The sequence below is a fragment of the Mytilus californianus genome, unplaced genomic scaffold (genome assembly GCF_021869535.1).
Source record: "Mytilus californianus isolate M0D057914Y unplaced genomic scaffold, xbMytCali1.0.p SCAF_13, whole genome shotgun sequence".
Lineage (NCBI taxonomy): Eukaryota > Metazoa > Mollusca > Bivalvia > Mytilida > Mytilidae > Mytilus > Mytilus californianus.
In genome coordinates this window covers 25,026,409-25,043,828 of record NW_026262615.1, presented here as the reverse complement: position 1 = coordinate 25,043,828, position 17,420 = coordinate 25,026,409, and the positions used below count along the sequence as shown (strand labels likewise).

General features: G+C 31.7%; 3 protein-coding genes across 11 annotated transcripts in view; 1 reads left to right on the top strand and 2 right to left on the bottom strand.

Moving 5' to 3' along the window:
- The window catches only part of LOC127723415 (C-type lectin domain family 4 member K-like), a 134,153-nt gene extending 118,375 nt beyond the window's left edge, over positions 1-15,778 (bottom strand). Inside the window, exon 1 of the mRNA XM_052230045.1 lies at positions 15,762-15,778. The gene's annotated coding sequence lies outside the window, so the exon portion shown is untranslated. The remainder of the gene's footprint in view (positions 1-15,761) is intronic.
- Positions 1-17,420, top strand: part of LOC127723409 (glucose dehydrogenase [FAD, quinone]-like) — a 483,936-nt gene that overhangs the window by 302,315 nt on the left and 164,201 nt on the right. The window lies entirely within an intron of this gene.
- Positions 4,865-17,420, bottom strand: part of LOC127723414 (perlucin-like protein) — a 136,682-nt gene continuing 124,126 nt past the window's right edge. Inside the window, exon 6 of the mRNA XM_052230044.1 lies at positions 4,865-5,817. Within this exon, the coding sequence (XP_052086004.1) occupies positions 5,808-5,817 (10 nt within the window). The 3' untranslated portion in view covers positions 4,865-5,807. The remainder of the gene's footprint in view (positions 5,818-17,420) is intronic.

The following is a 17,420-nucleotide window of genomic DNA, read 5'->3' as shown; positions in this document are numbered from 1 at the left end:
CGTGTTATAATCGAAAACTGTTAGTTCTTATCAGAAAATGTTTAATCAACAATGTATTTCTACATGCATAACGATGTAAAATTGCTATTTTAAAAATTTAATTGGCAACATATTCACTCAACTGAATCCTTGATTACCAGGATTCAACGTTATATTACTGAATGAGATTCACTTGACCGAGAATGACTTAAATAACTTGTTTGTAAATATAGCATGTTCTGTGATATGTGACAAACGTACAAAGAAGGAAAAAGAAAATAAAATCAACGACGAATAAACAAAGAAAATAGCAATTCAGCCATAAAAAAAAACAAACAACAATATGTTTTTATAATTTGTGTAAAGACAGAAAAATAAAAAAAAAATGGGACAAACAAAGAAAGTTAAAGAGCAATAGGAACTCAACCAAATCATGTAGGTGACAACACTGCTAAGGAAGGGTCAATGGCTCGTACTCTACTATGAACATTCGTCTCATTACTCATGTTAAAATCTGACAAACAGTCCTTATCATTGCTAACCATTTTTTATTGCACACGAGCCCAGTATGAACCATTCATGCTAGTTATTTGGTCTTTTGTGGAGAGTTGTCTATTGGCAATCATACCACATCTTCTTATTGTTATAGTAAGATTAATTAAATATCCGTGTCGCTGGTTTTTTGTTCAATAACAAGAATAGAAGTTCTGGGAAAATGTATTATAAAACCTTGACCGATTCCTTCATTTTAATTAATCAATAACTATCGTTGCAAGGTTAAATACATTGTTTGACATGTCAACAGTAGTGCTCACCGTATAAAGATCTCTGTAGTTGCGAAAATATTTTAACCCTGCTATCTAAATTATTCGTGATTTTTTAAATGATTTTCTTGTCAAGTTTTGTCTTGTTCTACCACTCTGCAGGTTTTTTTTATAAGAAAACGAATCACAGTGCAATGTAACTCGTGATAAACAGACGTAATGAACAAATACACAATGAGTCTAATATTCTAGAACGGATTTCCTCAATTTTTGCACAATTGTTAAGATTGTTAAAAGGGATAATTAAGGAAGTTGAAACATAGGAACGTAAACGTCCTGCTAAATAAAATCTGCAATATTTATCCGGTAGAAATATCCGACTGATATTTAAACAAAGAGATGGAAAGTTACTTCATACAAGTTTTTACACATGTTACACATGTTGAAGTGTACATTAAAGAAATAAAATTACAACATCGATGTTTACGGCGAATTATAATTAAAAAAAAGTTTTTTGTTCGATGTAAATTGTCATAGAATATATGGTTTTGTTTTGTTTTTTTTATTTCAATTTACTGGATAGACATATATTAAATAGTATATGGCAAATACGTACATGACGTATCACAGAAGTGCAAAATAATTGCGTCATAAATAAAACATAAAGATCTTAGAAAAACATATGTAGAGAATTATAGCTTTGATAAATAATGAGAATAAGTTATCGCTTGATATCAACTTGAGTCATTTAACTTCAATACAATAATAAACTAGCCTTTGGCGTTTGTATTGTTACTGTCCGTTCAAAATTTCAATTATAATTGCGTCTTAAATATGTTTACAACAGTCCAGTTATGAGGGTTTGGATGGGGGGGGGGGGGGGTGGGGTGGGGGGCTTCAATTCTATATTCTTTAATTGTGTAAACCATTTTTCTTTATTCATTATAAATGTTGCCTGTTATTCTCTATTCTTTATATTTTAACACAATATTTTTGCCCTTTAGTCTGCACTTTTTGCCCATTATTCTATATTTTGAAAACCCCATCCATACACTCAGCTATTGCTAAATTGGAGCATGATGGGATTATTCGTAAAGTTGGTATTTTGTATCATTTAAGTGTGTCGTTTATGTCATCATTGGTATCAATTACTTCTCTCTTTCAACTTTTTTATTATAGCGTCACGGATGAGTCTTATGTAGAAGAAACGCGCGTCTGACGTACACATTTTTAATCCTGGTATCTATGATGAGTTTAGTATTAACATGGTTCTTCGTGAAATAAACAAAACATTGCAACCTTAAATCAATAACACGTTGGCCTGGTTTAATCTACGTAGAAAACCATACGACCATAACTCAAAAATTATTGAGGCTCTACATATAAATCTTTATTTATCTATGATTGAAGATGTACAAATAACACATTTATACCAGTATAGTCGTTTGATTTGTAATTTGTACCGATTGAGTCCCTTTCCCGATTGTGACATTTTGACTGAGTGTGAATTCTCATGGCGGGCATGCATGCGTAGTAGGAGATGCTTACCATGTGGACGCACCCAATCTCGTTCCTGTTTGGGTTCATGTGATTTCCCGTGTTTTTGTGTGTTACCTTGATTTACCTCTTCCTAATCGAGTTAAAAGATTTTAACATCGGTAAACTACTGTCGCCTTAATTTATTAAAAGTAAAAAGACGGAAGAACCGTATCACATACATGTGTTAACGTGCTGTTCCATTGACAAAAATAATACTGTGGATTCAACATTATTCATGGGATACCAATTGTCGTGGATTTTGCTGTACAGGTGAGCCATGAACTTAAATGTTCAATTAAGTACAAATTTTCAATAGGCTTGGAAACAGACCTATGTAAACCAACTAAACTAAATATCCACGAAAATACACTTTCCTCTTACTCCACGAAAATTAGTGCCCACGAAAATGAATGAATCCACAGTATCAAATAAAATCATGTAAATACTAGATAGAAATATAAACATGTAAAGCTGCAGATTTGTTTGGGTCTTATATATTTCAATGTGCTAGAACTGGTACCAAAAGAACTGTCACCAGAGATAAGGCTAGACGCATGGAATGTATTTGACGTCTTTGAATAAAAACACACTATACAATGTATTTGCTGATTTATACATTTATAAAATTCCATTTATATATTAAGTGACACTAGATATTACATCAACACTTAAAAATAAATGGTGGCTTAAAGTATATAATTTATTAGAAATCAAACAGTTGATTTACTTATTTCTGCTGAAGAACATATTTAATCATCCTTTGCAACGCTTCAAGATAACATACTCCAAGTATTGAAGAGAACGGGTTAAAGTATTTGATGGGAATTTTTCCGCAACTATTAAATTTAAATCACATCTGTTAACAATATAAACAAGATGATGATAACAAAGACATTTGAGACAGTGACTCATAGCAATATATAGGCGGTTTAGAAATATCATCTCTTTCAATTGCAACTGTACTTCTCGTGGTATATTAGTAATGAGTGTTTCTTGTAACTTAGACTATTTACAGTGGCTTATATGACCCTGTCATTCAATGTCACTGCGTAATGTATACTTTTTCTGTTACTATTTATATCTTCTTTGTCACAGTTAATTCATCTATGATACCATATCACTCGTATACCTTTTATAAATTTCGAAATTATAAAGAAACTGAGGTTTCAACTCCCTCAGGCAAAGCTGACCATAGATGGACTTGGCTATTTTTAGGTCCTTTAAGTTATATAGCTCTTCAATTGTTTCATATCTTATATATCCTTGGCTTTCAAATATTCGTCTTTGATCGTTCCTGATAAAGGTAAATCCAGAAAAGCGCTTCGGTCGCATGAAATTTATAACGTGTTATTTTAATGTTTTTAAGAACATGATCCTGCAGTCTGAGCGTAACATTTTACGGTCATGCTTTATAACAAAACTACGCAAAAACAACTTATTCGACACATGTCTAAAAGAAATAGGTAAATAGAACAAGGAACAAAAATAGTACAAAATAACTACACTGATTTCTCAAGATTGCGAAATATAATCAAGCCTAACACAAGGTTTGTCCAAAACAAATCAGCAGTTCCTATTCACTAAAAAACATCCTTCGTTTTACTCCAGATAAAATGCCTTTATCATTCATACGATAATGTATTATATAAAAGACGATTTGCTAGTGTCTCACTTGTAGCCTCACTACATAACGAAATTAAAAAAAAAAAACACCAGTATTATTAAATTCTCAAACGCTCAAGCGATGATGAAGATTGAATGTAAACACGGTTTATTGAATCCAAAATAAAATAATAAACACAATAAATTAAAAACTAGAGCAAACGCAACGCAGTTTTCTTTCGGAACAAAACTAGAAGATAACGCGGGTGGTTCTGGAAGATAAGCAGTTCCTACTTTTTGAATATTAGCAGTGATGTTACCCAAAGAATTTTAAAGGTTTGGTTGGTGTGTCACTTCAGCAAACTGGATTGTGGAATCTATCCGTATCCATCTGTGACAAAGATATTCCATAATGTTCAACAAAATCATGATGGCGCCCGTAAATCTTTCGAATGAATGAGTTAAACTTTACCATTTTAAAATCTCAGCCAATTTCTTCTTTGCAAACACTACCTCTCTATCAATGAAATTTTGATAGGAAATACTAGACCTGGAATTTCATAATAACTAGTGACATTTTCTCCATATTCGGGGACTGCTTGAATATTACACTGGTTTTGCAGGGGTTCGCGTAGCTCAGTCTTTGGTTTCTTTGTTGTGTTTTGTATATTGTTGTTTGTCTTTTGACCCTTTTTATTTCGTTTTTTGCCATGTCATTGTCAGTATTTGTTTTTTCGACTTATGAGTTTGAATGTCCCTTTGGTATCTTTTGCCTCTCTTTTGCTACCGAGAACTGGAAAAATCTAATCATCTTTTTTTAATTTGTCACAAAGTTATATTCTCATGCGTCCTTCATGTCAATTTCCAGATGTTAGTCAAGACATTTAGCAGACGTAGATGCGATCAACATAGTTATAGTACTTTGAAATTATTTAGTGAGAAGACTTTAAAGATGAAAAAATAATGTTAGCGTCTTTTTGTTTTATATTTATTAAAATATTTTCGTATTCGTAACAGTTCAATAGTGTTTAATAGTTGCAGACAGATTCTACTGATTCCCTCTAGGCTAAGAATTTTGACATTTTAGTAATGAAATTTTGCTACATAAGAAAATGCCTGTACCAAGTCAGGAATATGACAGTTGTTATTCATTCGTTTGATGTGTTTGCGCTTTTGATTTTGCCATTTGATTATGGACTTTCCGTTCTGAATTTTCCTTGGACTTTGGTATTTTTGTGATTTTACTTTTTGCTATGAAGGGATAACTGACAATATTCATTACCCTATCATATATCTAAGAGTACACGACGTTAAGAGATATTGATAATGTCATTTACATTTTAGAGGTTACGCGATAATGGGTAAACGGTGAAATGTTTTTTAAACACAGCACATTTAGTTGATTTATTTGATGTACCACGAAAGCAGAAATGAATGATCCTAGAAATACACGACCATTTCTAAATAGACGTGAATCATTTAACAAATCAATCAGTTTCGTGTTTATAGTCTAATAATTAAGAACAAGTCTTATGCATTTATATATCATCGTAAATGCATAGAAGTATTAACAAGTCTCTAGTTAAGAATGAAATTCAAGCTAAGTATTTCACTCTTCATTATATGAATCTTATTAATATATCGATGACCCTGCTAAATATTGAAAAAAGAAATGTCAGATTTAATAAAGCTTATCGCTTTGTCTGATTTTTGCTGCGAACACCAACGGAGGATAATATCTTGGGGATTTTTACTTTTTACTCTAACTTTTCCTATTCTGTTGTTTTTGTTACTTTTTGCGAAAAAACATTGACTTGGGAGTTACGACATGCTTAGACAGAGGGTAAGTTCAGAATGATTTGATTTCAGAGTGTGTTTAAATATGTTAAAGTATCGTCGTCTGTGAATTCTTTGCTGCGACGATCACATCAATCTGAAAGAGACATTTATACATTAGTGTTATATACCATATTATACCAAAACATCTTTGTGTATACGAGTAACTTTATTATTCGAAAGTCAGAAGACCAGAATACTCTGGATTCATTATTTTTGTGGGCATCAATTTTCGTGGATTGAGGAAAAATTGTATGTGCTTTTAAATTTTGGTTTTCCCAAAATATGCTTACAAGCCTATAGAAAATTTGTTTTTCGTTGAACATTTAAATTCGTGGTTCACCTTTACCCAAGAAATCCACGAAAATTGATATCCCACGAATAATAATGAATCAACAGTAGGTGATTTGTTTACACGCTGGGATTTTATAAAAAAAAAACTGATAAGGAAGGTAAAGAAATAAATACAAGTAATTACTATTTTTGGACTAAAATCTTATAAAACCCAGCGATCGCGATCTATAACAAGAAAATCGAACAGATAATCGCTCACAGTAAAAAATGGATACAATACAATGTCTAGCATGTCTAGCGAACAAAACACATGTTTCTATAAAGTTCTAAGAAAACGGATAAACAAGCTACCCATTCATTACCATAAAAGGAATACATTATATGGAAAGTTGCACGTAAAGTTGACGAGACAAGATTTGATCGAAAACGTTTGTGAAATAACAACATGACTTGTACAAGTTTTCCCAATTCATATACTATTAAAAAAATATAACCTTGAGTATTTACTCGCTTTCATAGTCAAACCATAAAACTTCAAATGACCATATTTAATTTCCCAATATCTAAGCTAAGAACTTTACATATACTTACGGCTTTTCACATATGTACCTAAAACGGTTGGAACATCCAGCATCATTCCATTGGTAGTCAAGATCTCTATGAATATTCAAACAATGCTCGTTATCATCCTCATTGTTTGGTTCATATCAAGTACGTCTATGCCAATCAGTAACGGTGAACTTCTGTCCACTAGTTGCCCAGAACCAAACACCTTCTTCAGACTCATCTGATCCATCAAGCCAGAAATCTGACAAATATATATATAGAGAGAATTTTTAATAATAGCCAAAAGAAATATTAAATAAAAGATAGATGGGGCCTTTTATTTTTCAATCTAAAGAGCCATAAAACCCCATTGGACTAGCTTAATGAACGACTGCAAATCTTATTCTTAATTACTGACTTTTCACCTTTGAATTATATAATAAAATGTATGGGTCATGGGGCTTCTTTTAAAGCTACATGTTGGGCAAAACCGTCAGATTTTGTATAGATTATGCATGGAAAATCCAATTTTGTTTGATAAAAAAGAAAACTAAACTACAGACTTTTAAGATAGAATATGAGAAGGTAGCTCTTAAAATCTGCCTTTAGAAAATAAATAGAAAAATTTGGAGTCACTGTATTCGTTTTCTTGCTACAAAACAAGACAGGTAAATTCATAATACAATCTTTTACAAAAGTAACATTATGTGAGTTATCTTCCCTTATATGGCAAAGTTGGGGAAAAAATTGAATCAAACAAAAATATATTGTATTTGTAAGAAACAGTTGTAAAAATATGATAAAACACATACTTTTCATTTAGCTGAAAAATTTTACAAATGAATAACATTCTTCTCTCGAAATTTGCCCATTTCATGAAAGATCTATACCGATTATGTTCTGCTATTTAACAATCCAAGATGATGGAAGACACCCGCTTTACCCCAATAAAAAAGATAATTTTTTGGAGACAGACACGTACTTTTTCCATACTTTTCCGCATTTGTTCGAAGAAATTTAATCTCACTAATTGATGTTCCGTCTGCAAGCCTACTATTTTGCTTTAAACACTTTCTCTGAAAGAAAAAAAATGATATATGTATAATGAAAAAAGTTTTAAAATAAGGTAAATTATCAATCCACTAGTAAATTAGTCTTAGTCTTAAACAGCCACGGCAAAGGTCAGATTATATTAAACAGTATTTCGTTTTGTGTAAAATTAAGGTTTCTATAATAATATATCAGTCAACAGCACCTGGGTAAGATATTGTTTTATGGGTTTGCTTGCAAACTTTTGGCAGCTGAAGTTTTTTATAAAAATAAATGCATAGCAGATAAAACACGTCGATTGTTTACTTTGTTTTTATTATTAGGTTTTTAAGGGACTTTTGGAAAGGTGGTGTTATTGGAATATCTTAAGTAGCTTTTGTTGGATTTAATCGCACCGTGTGTCAATAAATTGGTTCGACGGAGGTAACAGAATATGAGCACCTGAACTTATCACGTTCAGTAAGGGACTTATTAACATATGCATTATGCATGCAAATTTGTCTGCCATAGTTTTAACACAAAAATTCCCGCAAAATAGTGCATCACAAATTAAAACATTTTACGTCATAATTAAAAAAAAATGATTGTTGAATGACGTCAGAAGATTATTCAGAGGCATATATAGGGTCATTCCGAGATAATTCAGCTTAATACCCAAAAAGGTTAAAAACGTCTATAAGACCCGTACTGAGAATACGTCTCTTATGTTCGATGTATAAGTGTTCGGTTGCTTCTTTTTTGGAATTTGGATGTTAAATCCGATGACCTGGTAAAAGAATCCTTGCAAAATTACTTTGAAGAATCCGTTGGTAGCATATTACAAGGCAAATGTCTTTCCCTGAGCTACATTCCATTTATTGCAAGTATAAGTCATTAATGTGTGTCGAGCCCAATTAGTTTCCCCTTGAGTATGTACTCATTGTTCTCTTATATTGTAGATGCATATCAAAATTACCGATTGATTATTTGGAAACACAAATCACCCAGCCAATTTGAAAACATGGCAGTTCAGTGATAAATGTTTGAATTAGGTATTTGATCTTTGATGATGTTGTGTATTTTGAACATCGTATTACACACAAAAACGTCATTCATTAATAAAAAATATCGTTGCCACTTTTTAAACTTTATAGAAGACATATCCAAAAGTGTCAGGCAATGGGATGAAGATCACTTTTAAGTATCATTAATCATTAAAATATAAAAACAGAAGCACGTTAAATACGTTAATTTTTAGCATAAAAACATATTTTGTTTTGTGTATATCAGATTTGTCTTAATTGAAATTAAAATACAATTATGTTATGAAAATTTCAAGTAAAATATTGTTTTTTATTTTGGTGTTCTGCATTACATGTTCATCGGACAGCTTGCGAACGTTGTCCTTTGTGTTTGTTGATTTTCTAAAGAATTTGTGACATATGATGTTGTGTGTTATATTTCTGTTTTATAAAACTATAAGTCAATATCTAAATTTAAAACACAGCTCATTTCAAGACTTCTAATTAGAATTAAAAAAAGATTATTCAATAAATATCCATAAGTATTTTGTATGCAATTTAGCAATTACATAGATGAATAAGTATATTTTCAAGTAGCATTTATAAAATTCATGTAGATATTTCACTGTGGCATTACCAATATAAAAATGTAAACATTGTTTTTACTGCCGGATTAAACCGATTTATTTCAAGTTGTTATGTGTCACATATTGTATGTTACTGCATAATGTTTTATTTTGGAGCAATTTGATTTCAACAAAAGATCATATAATTGAAAGTTTTAAAAATATAATCCAATCAAAATGAGTCGAAAATCTTTTTAAATAATATTTCTTGTTTATTTTTCTTTATTGATAGTTTTCACAAAACGAGTTTGACTCTGTTTTGATGCCACTCCCTGTGTTTTAGACTCTTTTTTGCAATCGCAAACTAGTAACAGGCCATGATGAATCGAGGGAAAAAATGCATATTTACAAAGACATTTCTTTTAATTTAGGTGTTTATCTTTTAATGGAATCAACCCTTTAGAAAGAATCGACTAAGCTTTTAATCATCTCAAGCATCGTTGTTGTATTTGCTAAACGTTTGCTTTCATTTATGCTATCATTACACGAGGGATCATCTTTCCAAAAAACGGGCCAGAACAGCAAATATGATTTTAGAATCGCCGATGGCTAATACAAACTTTACATTTTTGTATGCTGTACACAAATTTCCTTTAACTTTCAGGTCATACAGCTTCTCACGTACTCACGTACTTATTCATCCTCGGCTTTCAATATTTAGGTTTTATCGTTCTTGATGAAGGTTATTCAAGACGATCAATTAAAAAGCACGGAATTTATAAGGTATCATTTTTATTTACAATGGGCATTGTATTATTCTAAGATTGATTGGTTATGTACCTAATTTGAAACAAAGCTAATCAAATCTTCTTCGACATTTTTAATGAAAGATCTATGTGTTTTGGGAATAACGTTACCATTATTACAGTCTTGGATGGCATTTCATTATAAAAGTTATGTACTTTGAGCTTGCTTTAAGACACCGAGCCCTCTCTAATATATATGTCTTTACGTCTTTTTTTAAATGTGGGAATATTGTTTAGAATCACTATAAAACATCCATTTTAGACACTAAAACACCCTTCCTAGCTATAAAACCAGGTTTAATCCACCATTTTCTACATGAGGAAATGCCTGTACCAAGTCAGGAATAGAACAGTTGTTTTCCATTCGTTTGATGTGTTTGAGCTTTTGCCATTTGATAAGGGATATTCCGTTTTGAATTTTACTTGGAGCTCGGTATTTTTGTTATTTTACTTTGTAGACCGATTTCACTTGTGTCTTTTCGGAGTTAAATATAATAAATAAGGAGTTGTGGTACGACTGCCAAATGAGGCAACTGTCCAACAGAGAGGTGGATTTAAACAATGATAAGTCACCACACGGCCTTCAACAATGAGCAAAACCCATGTCGTATATTCAGCTATAAAAAGGCCCGATTTGACACAATTTCAAACAATTCAAGGAACAAACCAACGGCAAAACAATACACGAAAAACCGATATAACCGACAGCAGCCAACGTCAACCACTAAAATTCAGTTTCCTTACTTTGGACAGTCACATACATAATGTGGCGGGGTTAAACATGTTTGTGAGCACACAACCCCCGATCTAACCAGGGACACTGGTGAAACAGTTGTTGCAGTTACTAAACGCTAGTTCAAAGTACAAAAAATCAAGTTCTTTTAAATCCAACAGATTAAGCGTAAAACCGTCAAAAACAGTCTGAGAAAGAATGAACTTGTGAAATGTCAAAATTTCGAATACATAATATCGATTGGATAAATGACCATAACATTTCATAGATGATTTCTAATTTTTCAAAAATAAAATTAATGTTAGTAGCGATAAAAACAATCTTTAATGAGTTTACTACGATGTCAAATTGATATCCTTTAAGAACATGTGTTTTGAAGGATCAATACGTTTACATGGATCGTATTTAAATTTATGGGCGTAATAAACAACATTACCATAAAATATTGGATGTGATAACCCATTTAGTTAAAAGAAACCTACAAACTTCACAATGAAATCTGTGTATCTATGAAAGAATTTAGTACACATTTTAGGTAATTTGTGGTAACGAAATCAAAGACTAATAAGTTACCAGTTATACATAGATCACGTTTATTGCAATTAAAACTAAAATTGATATCCATTAATAAAGCGAAAAATAAAAGAATATTTTGTTTCATTTTCATTTTATATTTGTTTACACTTTTGTGTGATGCCTTTGTAAAACATTGTCGCTAGGGGCGTCTAAATTGGCAATAAAGAATTTGTTTGAATGTTTGTCTGTTTGCTTATCGCTGAACATCTATGATGACAACGAGATGTTTATTTTCCAGAAGTGGATATCTTATAGCTTATTCATTGGCATTGTCCATTCAATATTTCTTACCAAAAAAACCCATGGCAGCCAACAACCTTAAGTAGCATTATCGCTTAAAGAAGAAGTTATGAATGCAGATGTGCACTAAACCTTCAGGAATTGTTTCCCATGAAAATGTGAAAATTATGGATTAAAAATTGTTGCTTGTAAATAATCAATGTAAATGAATGTTTACTACCTTGGCATCAAACCAAGTTGCAGAGGTAGTACTGAAGTAGTAACAGTTGTTTGCATCCCTTTTCCAACCATCTTTACATGACATTTGTACTGTAAAATACACTTTATTAACAATAAAAAAATGTTACACGTGCATAAAGCATATTTGTGTTCACAAGATCGGACAAAAATGTAATGATTTTTTTGGAGACCTTCATAAAAACTTATCAACAGGAATAACAGTATTTTAACGTTACAGGATTTTTTTTAAATCAAGATGAAGCAGGAAACTTCCAGAGCAACACAATGTGGTTTGTGTTACTCAATATTACTTTTTTTGTGTTCTGTAGGTCTATGTTTTCTGTTCGTTCTTACTTTTTGTCCCTGTTCATGAGTTAATTGTCTTTCTCGATTATGGTATTTATTAGCTACATAGTATTTGTTGTCATTTTGAGGTTTAACTTAAGAACAACAAAACACCTGATATTCTCGAAATTTAACAAGCACATAACTTTTCAGTGGTACTCTTTAGCAGACGCTTATATCTGTCTTTATAATTCGCAGATAGGGTATGACATTTATGTAATGATTAATTTTTTATCAATTTATGAAATGCACGAGGCATTTTTTAACATGCGTATTTGTCACTTATCACTTTTACCTTGTTCTTCATATAATATAAAGTATGACCTTTTGCTATGAATAATTTGCAACATTGTATTATTTGACTAAATTTTCTGTAATCGGACGTTTTTTTTCTTCTTAAATCTCAGATAATTTTTAATCAATATGAAATTTCTTAATGAATATATGTTCAATGGTAGAATATTTCAAACGTTAAAAACCTTGACACATGTATCCAATATATTCAGGCAGACAGGAACAATTATAACTGCTTCCGGTCGTTGTGCATATTCCACCATTCAAACAAGGTGAACTGCTGCATGAAGTGTCTAAAACATGATAGTGAAGACATAATGTCAAAACATAAATAGTTGTTGCGAACTGTCTTAACTGTAATTTGCGATTGAAGTTTTAGAGCTGGAACTAGTGGTGTTCATTTCTATATGATTAACGTAAATTAATGTTTACTACCCTCAGGTTAACCTACATTTTGTAGAGACTGGTGACGTAGTTACAGTTGCATTAACAATGCGTAAAGCATCCTTAAACCATAGTGAAAATAGTGAAATTTGAACTGTAAAATGACCTTCATTAACCACATCAAAACATGCACGGGCAGTGATGAAAAGATATAAGACAAATGTCTTTTTACAAAACGAAGTAATTTTGAAACGTATTATCCCTAGATATATACCTAGGGAAAACGGTTAACTGTGTATAACGTTGACGAATTTAAAACAAAATTGGCAAAAACACTGGCGTCACTTGCGAAGTATAAACTGTCGATTAATCCCGTTCAGGCCCTGTTTTGAGGGGTATATGTTACTAAATTTTCGTTTTCTGCAAAGTGTTTTTCTTTTTCGAGTTATTTGTCTCTCTGGGTCCTTTTTCATTTGAATATTGTTGTAAAAAGGTATATCAATTTTACAAATACCTTATTTTCACCATTATATTCGCAACTACTTTCAAAATCTAATATACATATGTTATTCCAGAAATTCAGACAACTCAAAAATAAAGTTTACAGCCTTAATACCTGAATTGAATTATAGAATAAGATAAAGAATCTGTATTTTTTGTGCGTTAATTCTTACGTGCAACGTGAACACTGGGTATCACAAATCATAAGCCCGGAATCTTTGATGAGATATCATCAACACTGGAAAGTGGGTACCATTGTGGCCCAGTGTCGGAACAGTAAAGTAAGGTAGCAACACACAGTTAGGAGTGTAGTTTCTCATTTTGGCCATTTAGGATTTTTCAAATATGAAAGTTATTGTGCGATCAAATTCATTTTTCGACAGCTGATGACTAATTTAGCCGTCAAAGTGGGTTGATAAGAATATCAAGATTATTTTGACATGTTTTATGGGTTGTTTTCTGTTTGACTGTCCATATTTTTATAGCCAGACCGGCCATAGGTCCATAAATTATTGTAATGTTTACAAACACTTTTTTCACACGAACTTCTAGACGCAATTTTACAAAAAAAAAAAGAGACGAATGACATATGACTTTTGTTTGATCTGTTGATAGATAATGTAAACAGTTTGAGAAAAGGTATCACTCCAAGGGATTGAAATTCTACTTTTGGCCAATTTCTGTGGAAATATGTGACATCTTTACGCCCCTTTTTGCAATAATTTATAGCAATTAAAAACAGATTGTTGACATGGATACACCTAAAAGAAATTTTATTTAACCATTTTAACTACTGGAAATCAAATCTTTGGAAGGTACTGATTACATACATATGCACATATATGACACAAACAGTAGGCTTAATTTGTAAGAAAGCAAGGAAAAGGGGATGATAAAATATATCAGGGTAAAAATTTTTTTCCTAACTGTATATTGCTAACTAAACAATGTTGGATTTTCTATCACTCAAATCATTTTTGCTGATTAACTACTATATGTTCAATTATTTCCCATGCATGCTATTTTAATTTTTCTTGCTGATCAGTACTATACCACCGACGAAGGTCAAATTTTTGGACAAGCACATATGTATTTTAAATGCTTATAGATAAGTGCTTAGAATTGCTTTGCAAAAATATTCCAACAAGCTTACAAAAATTTGAAATACGGATCCAAAAAATTCAATACTAAAAATTGCCATTTCGAAAAATAATTTCTCTATTTGAATTTTAAATGCATAAATATTTCATGTATTTCATACTAGGGCAAAATGTGTGTCCTTGGTTGAAAGAACCCCATATATTTCAAGAGACATTAAAACATATGTCCCTGAAATATCATATTAAATTTTAATATAAACTAGAGGTTTTTAGTTCACAAAAGAATACACCCACCTATGCCAAGTTCTGAATTTCGATAAAAAAACATGAACTATACGATATAAAGATATAAAAGTGCCATTATATGATTAAGGTATGTGAAAGTTTCAATACATTCTAAAAGTGGGTTTAGGAGGAGTTGGGGAACCGGTGTTTTCGTAGATAAAACAATACTAGAGACCAAAACATGTTTTGAGAGAAAACAAAAACTAAATCAGGTTAGAAAAAACCCAGAATACTTTAAATAATTCTAATGTGTTGTTGAAAATACAAAGTTAGTACGACCAGATAAACAATGACGAAGTCCTTGATTTGTATAGGGAAACCCCCCAAAAAGTTCAGATCAAAATCAAAATAAAAGATATAAATTATTCCAATGCAAATTAAATTCTATTTTGTGTAGTTCCTTCCGAAAATATGTAAATTATACATTTTAGAAATTGAAAAAAATGCTCAGAATCTTTTGTTTTTATGTGCAATCTCAAGTACATCTCAAAAACAAACTTTGCAATAAATACATAGATTGCAGAGGATACTACATCATGGTATTTCTGATGAAGTGCATTTCAAAAATTCAAATCTTTACCTCCTATGCAAAGGCCAACGTGAGGATTTACTCAGTGAGGCAAAACGTCCCTGCTGCATACTGATTTTTTGTTACTTCATGTAATGGATACCATTATTTTTCGTAATAGCTTTTAACACTTGTTCAATGTCTGCTTCGTGTCGAGCAGAGATAAGGATCGAAGCTTTTTTTTCAAATTCTCACAAAAGACGCAGCACTGAGAGAAAGGCGTACTAATTCAGGTTTGTATTGCGTTTTGTAAAGAAAATCAGTTATAAGTATATGCGGAAAAAACTTATTATTTTGTTTTATAAGAATGAAAAGATGACAAAAACATTTCTTAAAATCAGACCAATTTAATGAATAACGCTGTTAGGTTGAAATGGCAGTGTCTATAGGATTCTAGATCTACGCTGGTAGTTTTAATATATGTAAATAGTTCAAAGTGTATCTGTCTAGTTTTTACTCTTATAAATGATTATTTAAAGCACATCATTTCATCATGCTAGCCTACAAATTTATAACATGCATGACGAACATACCTGATTTGTCAATATATTCTGTAACGTTATCCTCAGACCTTCGCCTTTCAAACTCTTCTAACTTGTCGACACCATTCCTCAGTTTTTCTATTGTTTCATTAAATGAAGACCAAAGGTGATCAATATCCGTGTTAGTAACATTCAATGCTCGTTGATGCTTGTTAGTGTTTTCGTGTAACACGTTGATTTCGCATGAAAATTGCCGCCTTTTGTTTTCAAGTTCATTTTTTAGATACTGATTTTCTCTTTTAAGTAATAAAATTTCGTTTTCGTTACTAAATACCCTTTTAAGAAGCTCATGCATATCGTCTTTCAAACCATTAATGTCTGATTGTATGAATGTGATCCCCGTCTCCTTTTTGTCCACCTCCACAGAAATTTGTTTAAGAGCGTCCTTGAAACTTTCGCACGTACTGAGAACACTTAAAATTATTATCAAAGTTATGTTGATGATAAAACCAATACATTGAAATGGTTCTGTTTCTGCAAATAGCTTTATAAAAGTAAAATATAGATTTCTGATTACCATGGTTACACTACATCCAGTAGAAGTTTGTAAGATGCTATAATTACGAACAATATACCATTTTATTTTATTATTTGTAAATTTAATGGATTATAATTAGCAAACTGTAAAACGTACCTTTTCGAATTATCTGAGATCACCCCTTGTTTTTTTTTGGTTGGTGTTGCTCAGTCTTTAGTTTTCTGTGTTGTGATTTGTATACTGTTATAGAAAAACAAAGGATATGGGGTGCTCATCTATGACACAAAATCAGTATAAGCACAGCAAAAACATACAAAAAGTTAAGAAACAGCGCTTTATTTTGGTAATTTAGGTATCAAATGAAACGTGAAAGACTGGTGATCCTTGAAGAACACCTTTTGACTGATAATTTTGAATAAAACAAAAAAGAATGAATAGATCTTTAAAATGAGGGCATATTACGGAGTATATATCTCCCAATTGATACGATATTCCCGGGCTTGTGTTTCCTATCATGATTTCATTGATAGAGGATTGCTGCTCACAAGGAAGCTATTTAACCAAGAATTCCAAATGGTGAAGTTGAAGTCATCCCTTCGTAAATTTTACGGACGCCATCACGAGTTGGTTGACCGTTATGGAATAACCGTTTCACAGATGATATCGGATATGTTCCTTATGTCGTAACTACAATACCCTCCCTTATGTGGTGTGCCTCTTATTAAAATGTTTGTACACAAGCTGGCCTACAATTGACAGAATGATGTTGCACACATAAGAAGTTATCTCAAGAATAAATACACCACAAGCAAGAGGACACTTTCTACGGCCTCCACACAACACGAGTGACAAACTCCGTTAATTTAATAGAAAAGACAAAGGATATGGGTATACATCCACGACACCAAATCAGTACATGCACAGCAAACAACACACAAAAAGCAAAGGAACAGAGCTTTTATTGCTGTTGTTTGTCATTTCATCGTTTTTTTTGCCATGGAATTATGAGTTTGATTATCCATTTGAAAAGCATATAAAAAGGCAAATCAAGAATGTGCACTTTCGAATGTATTCATAGCTGATCTAGTTAATTTTGAAAAGGAGAGCAGGTACCAAGAGGAAATCAAAACCAGTTAGTGAAAGATAACAGAAAAAAGGAAAACCGACGAAAG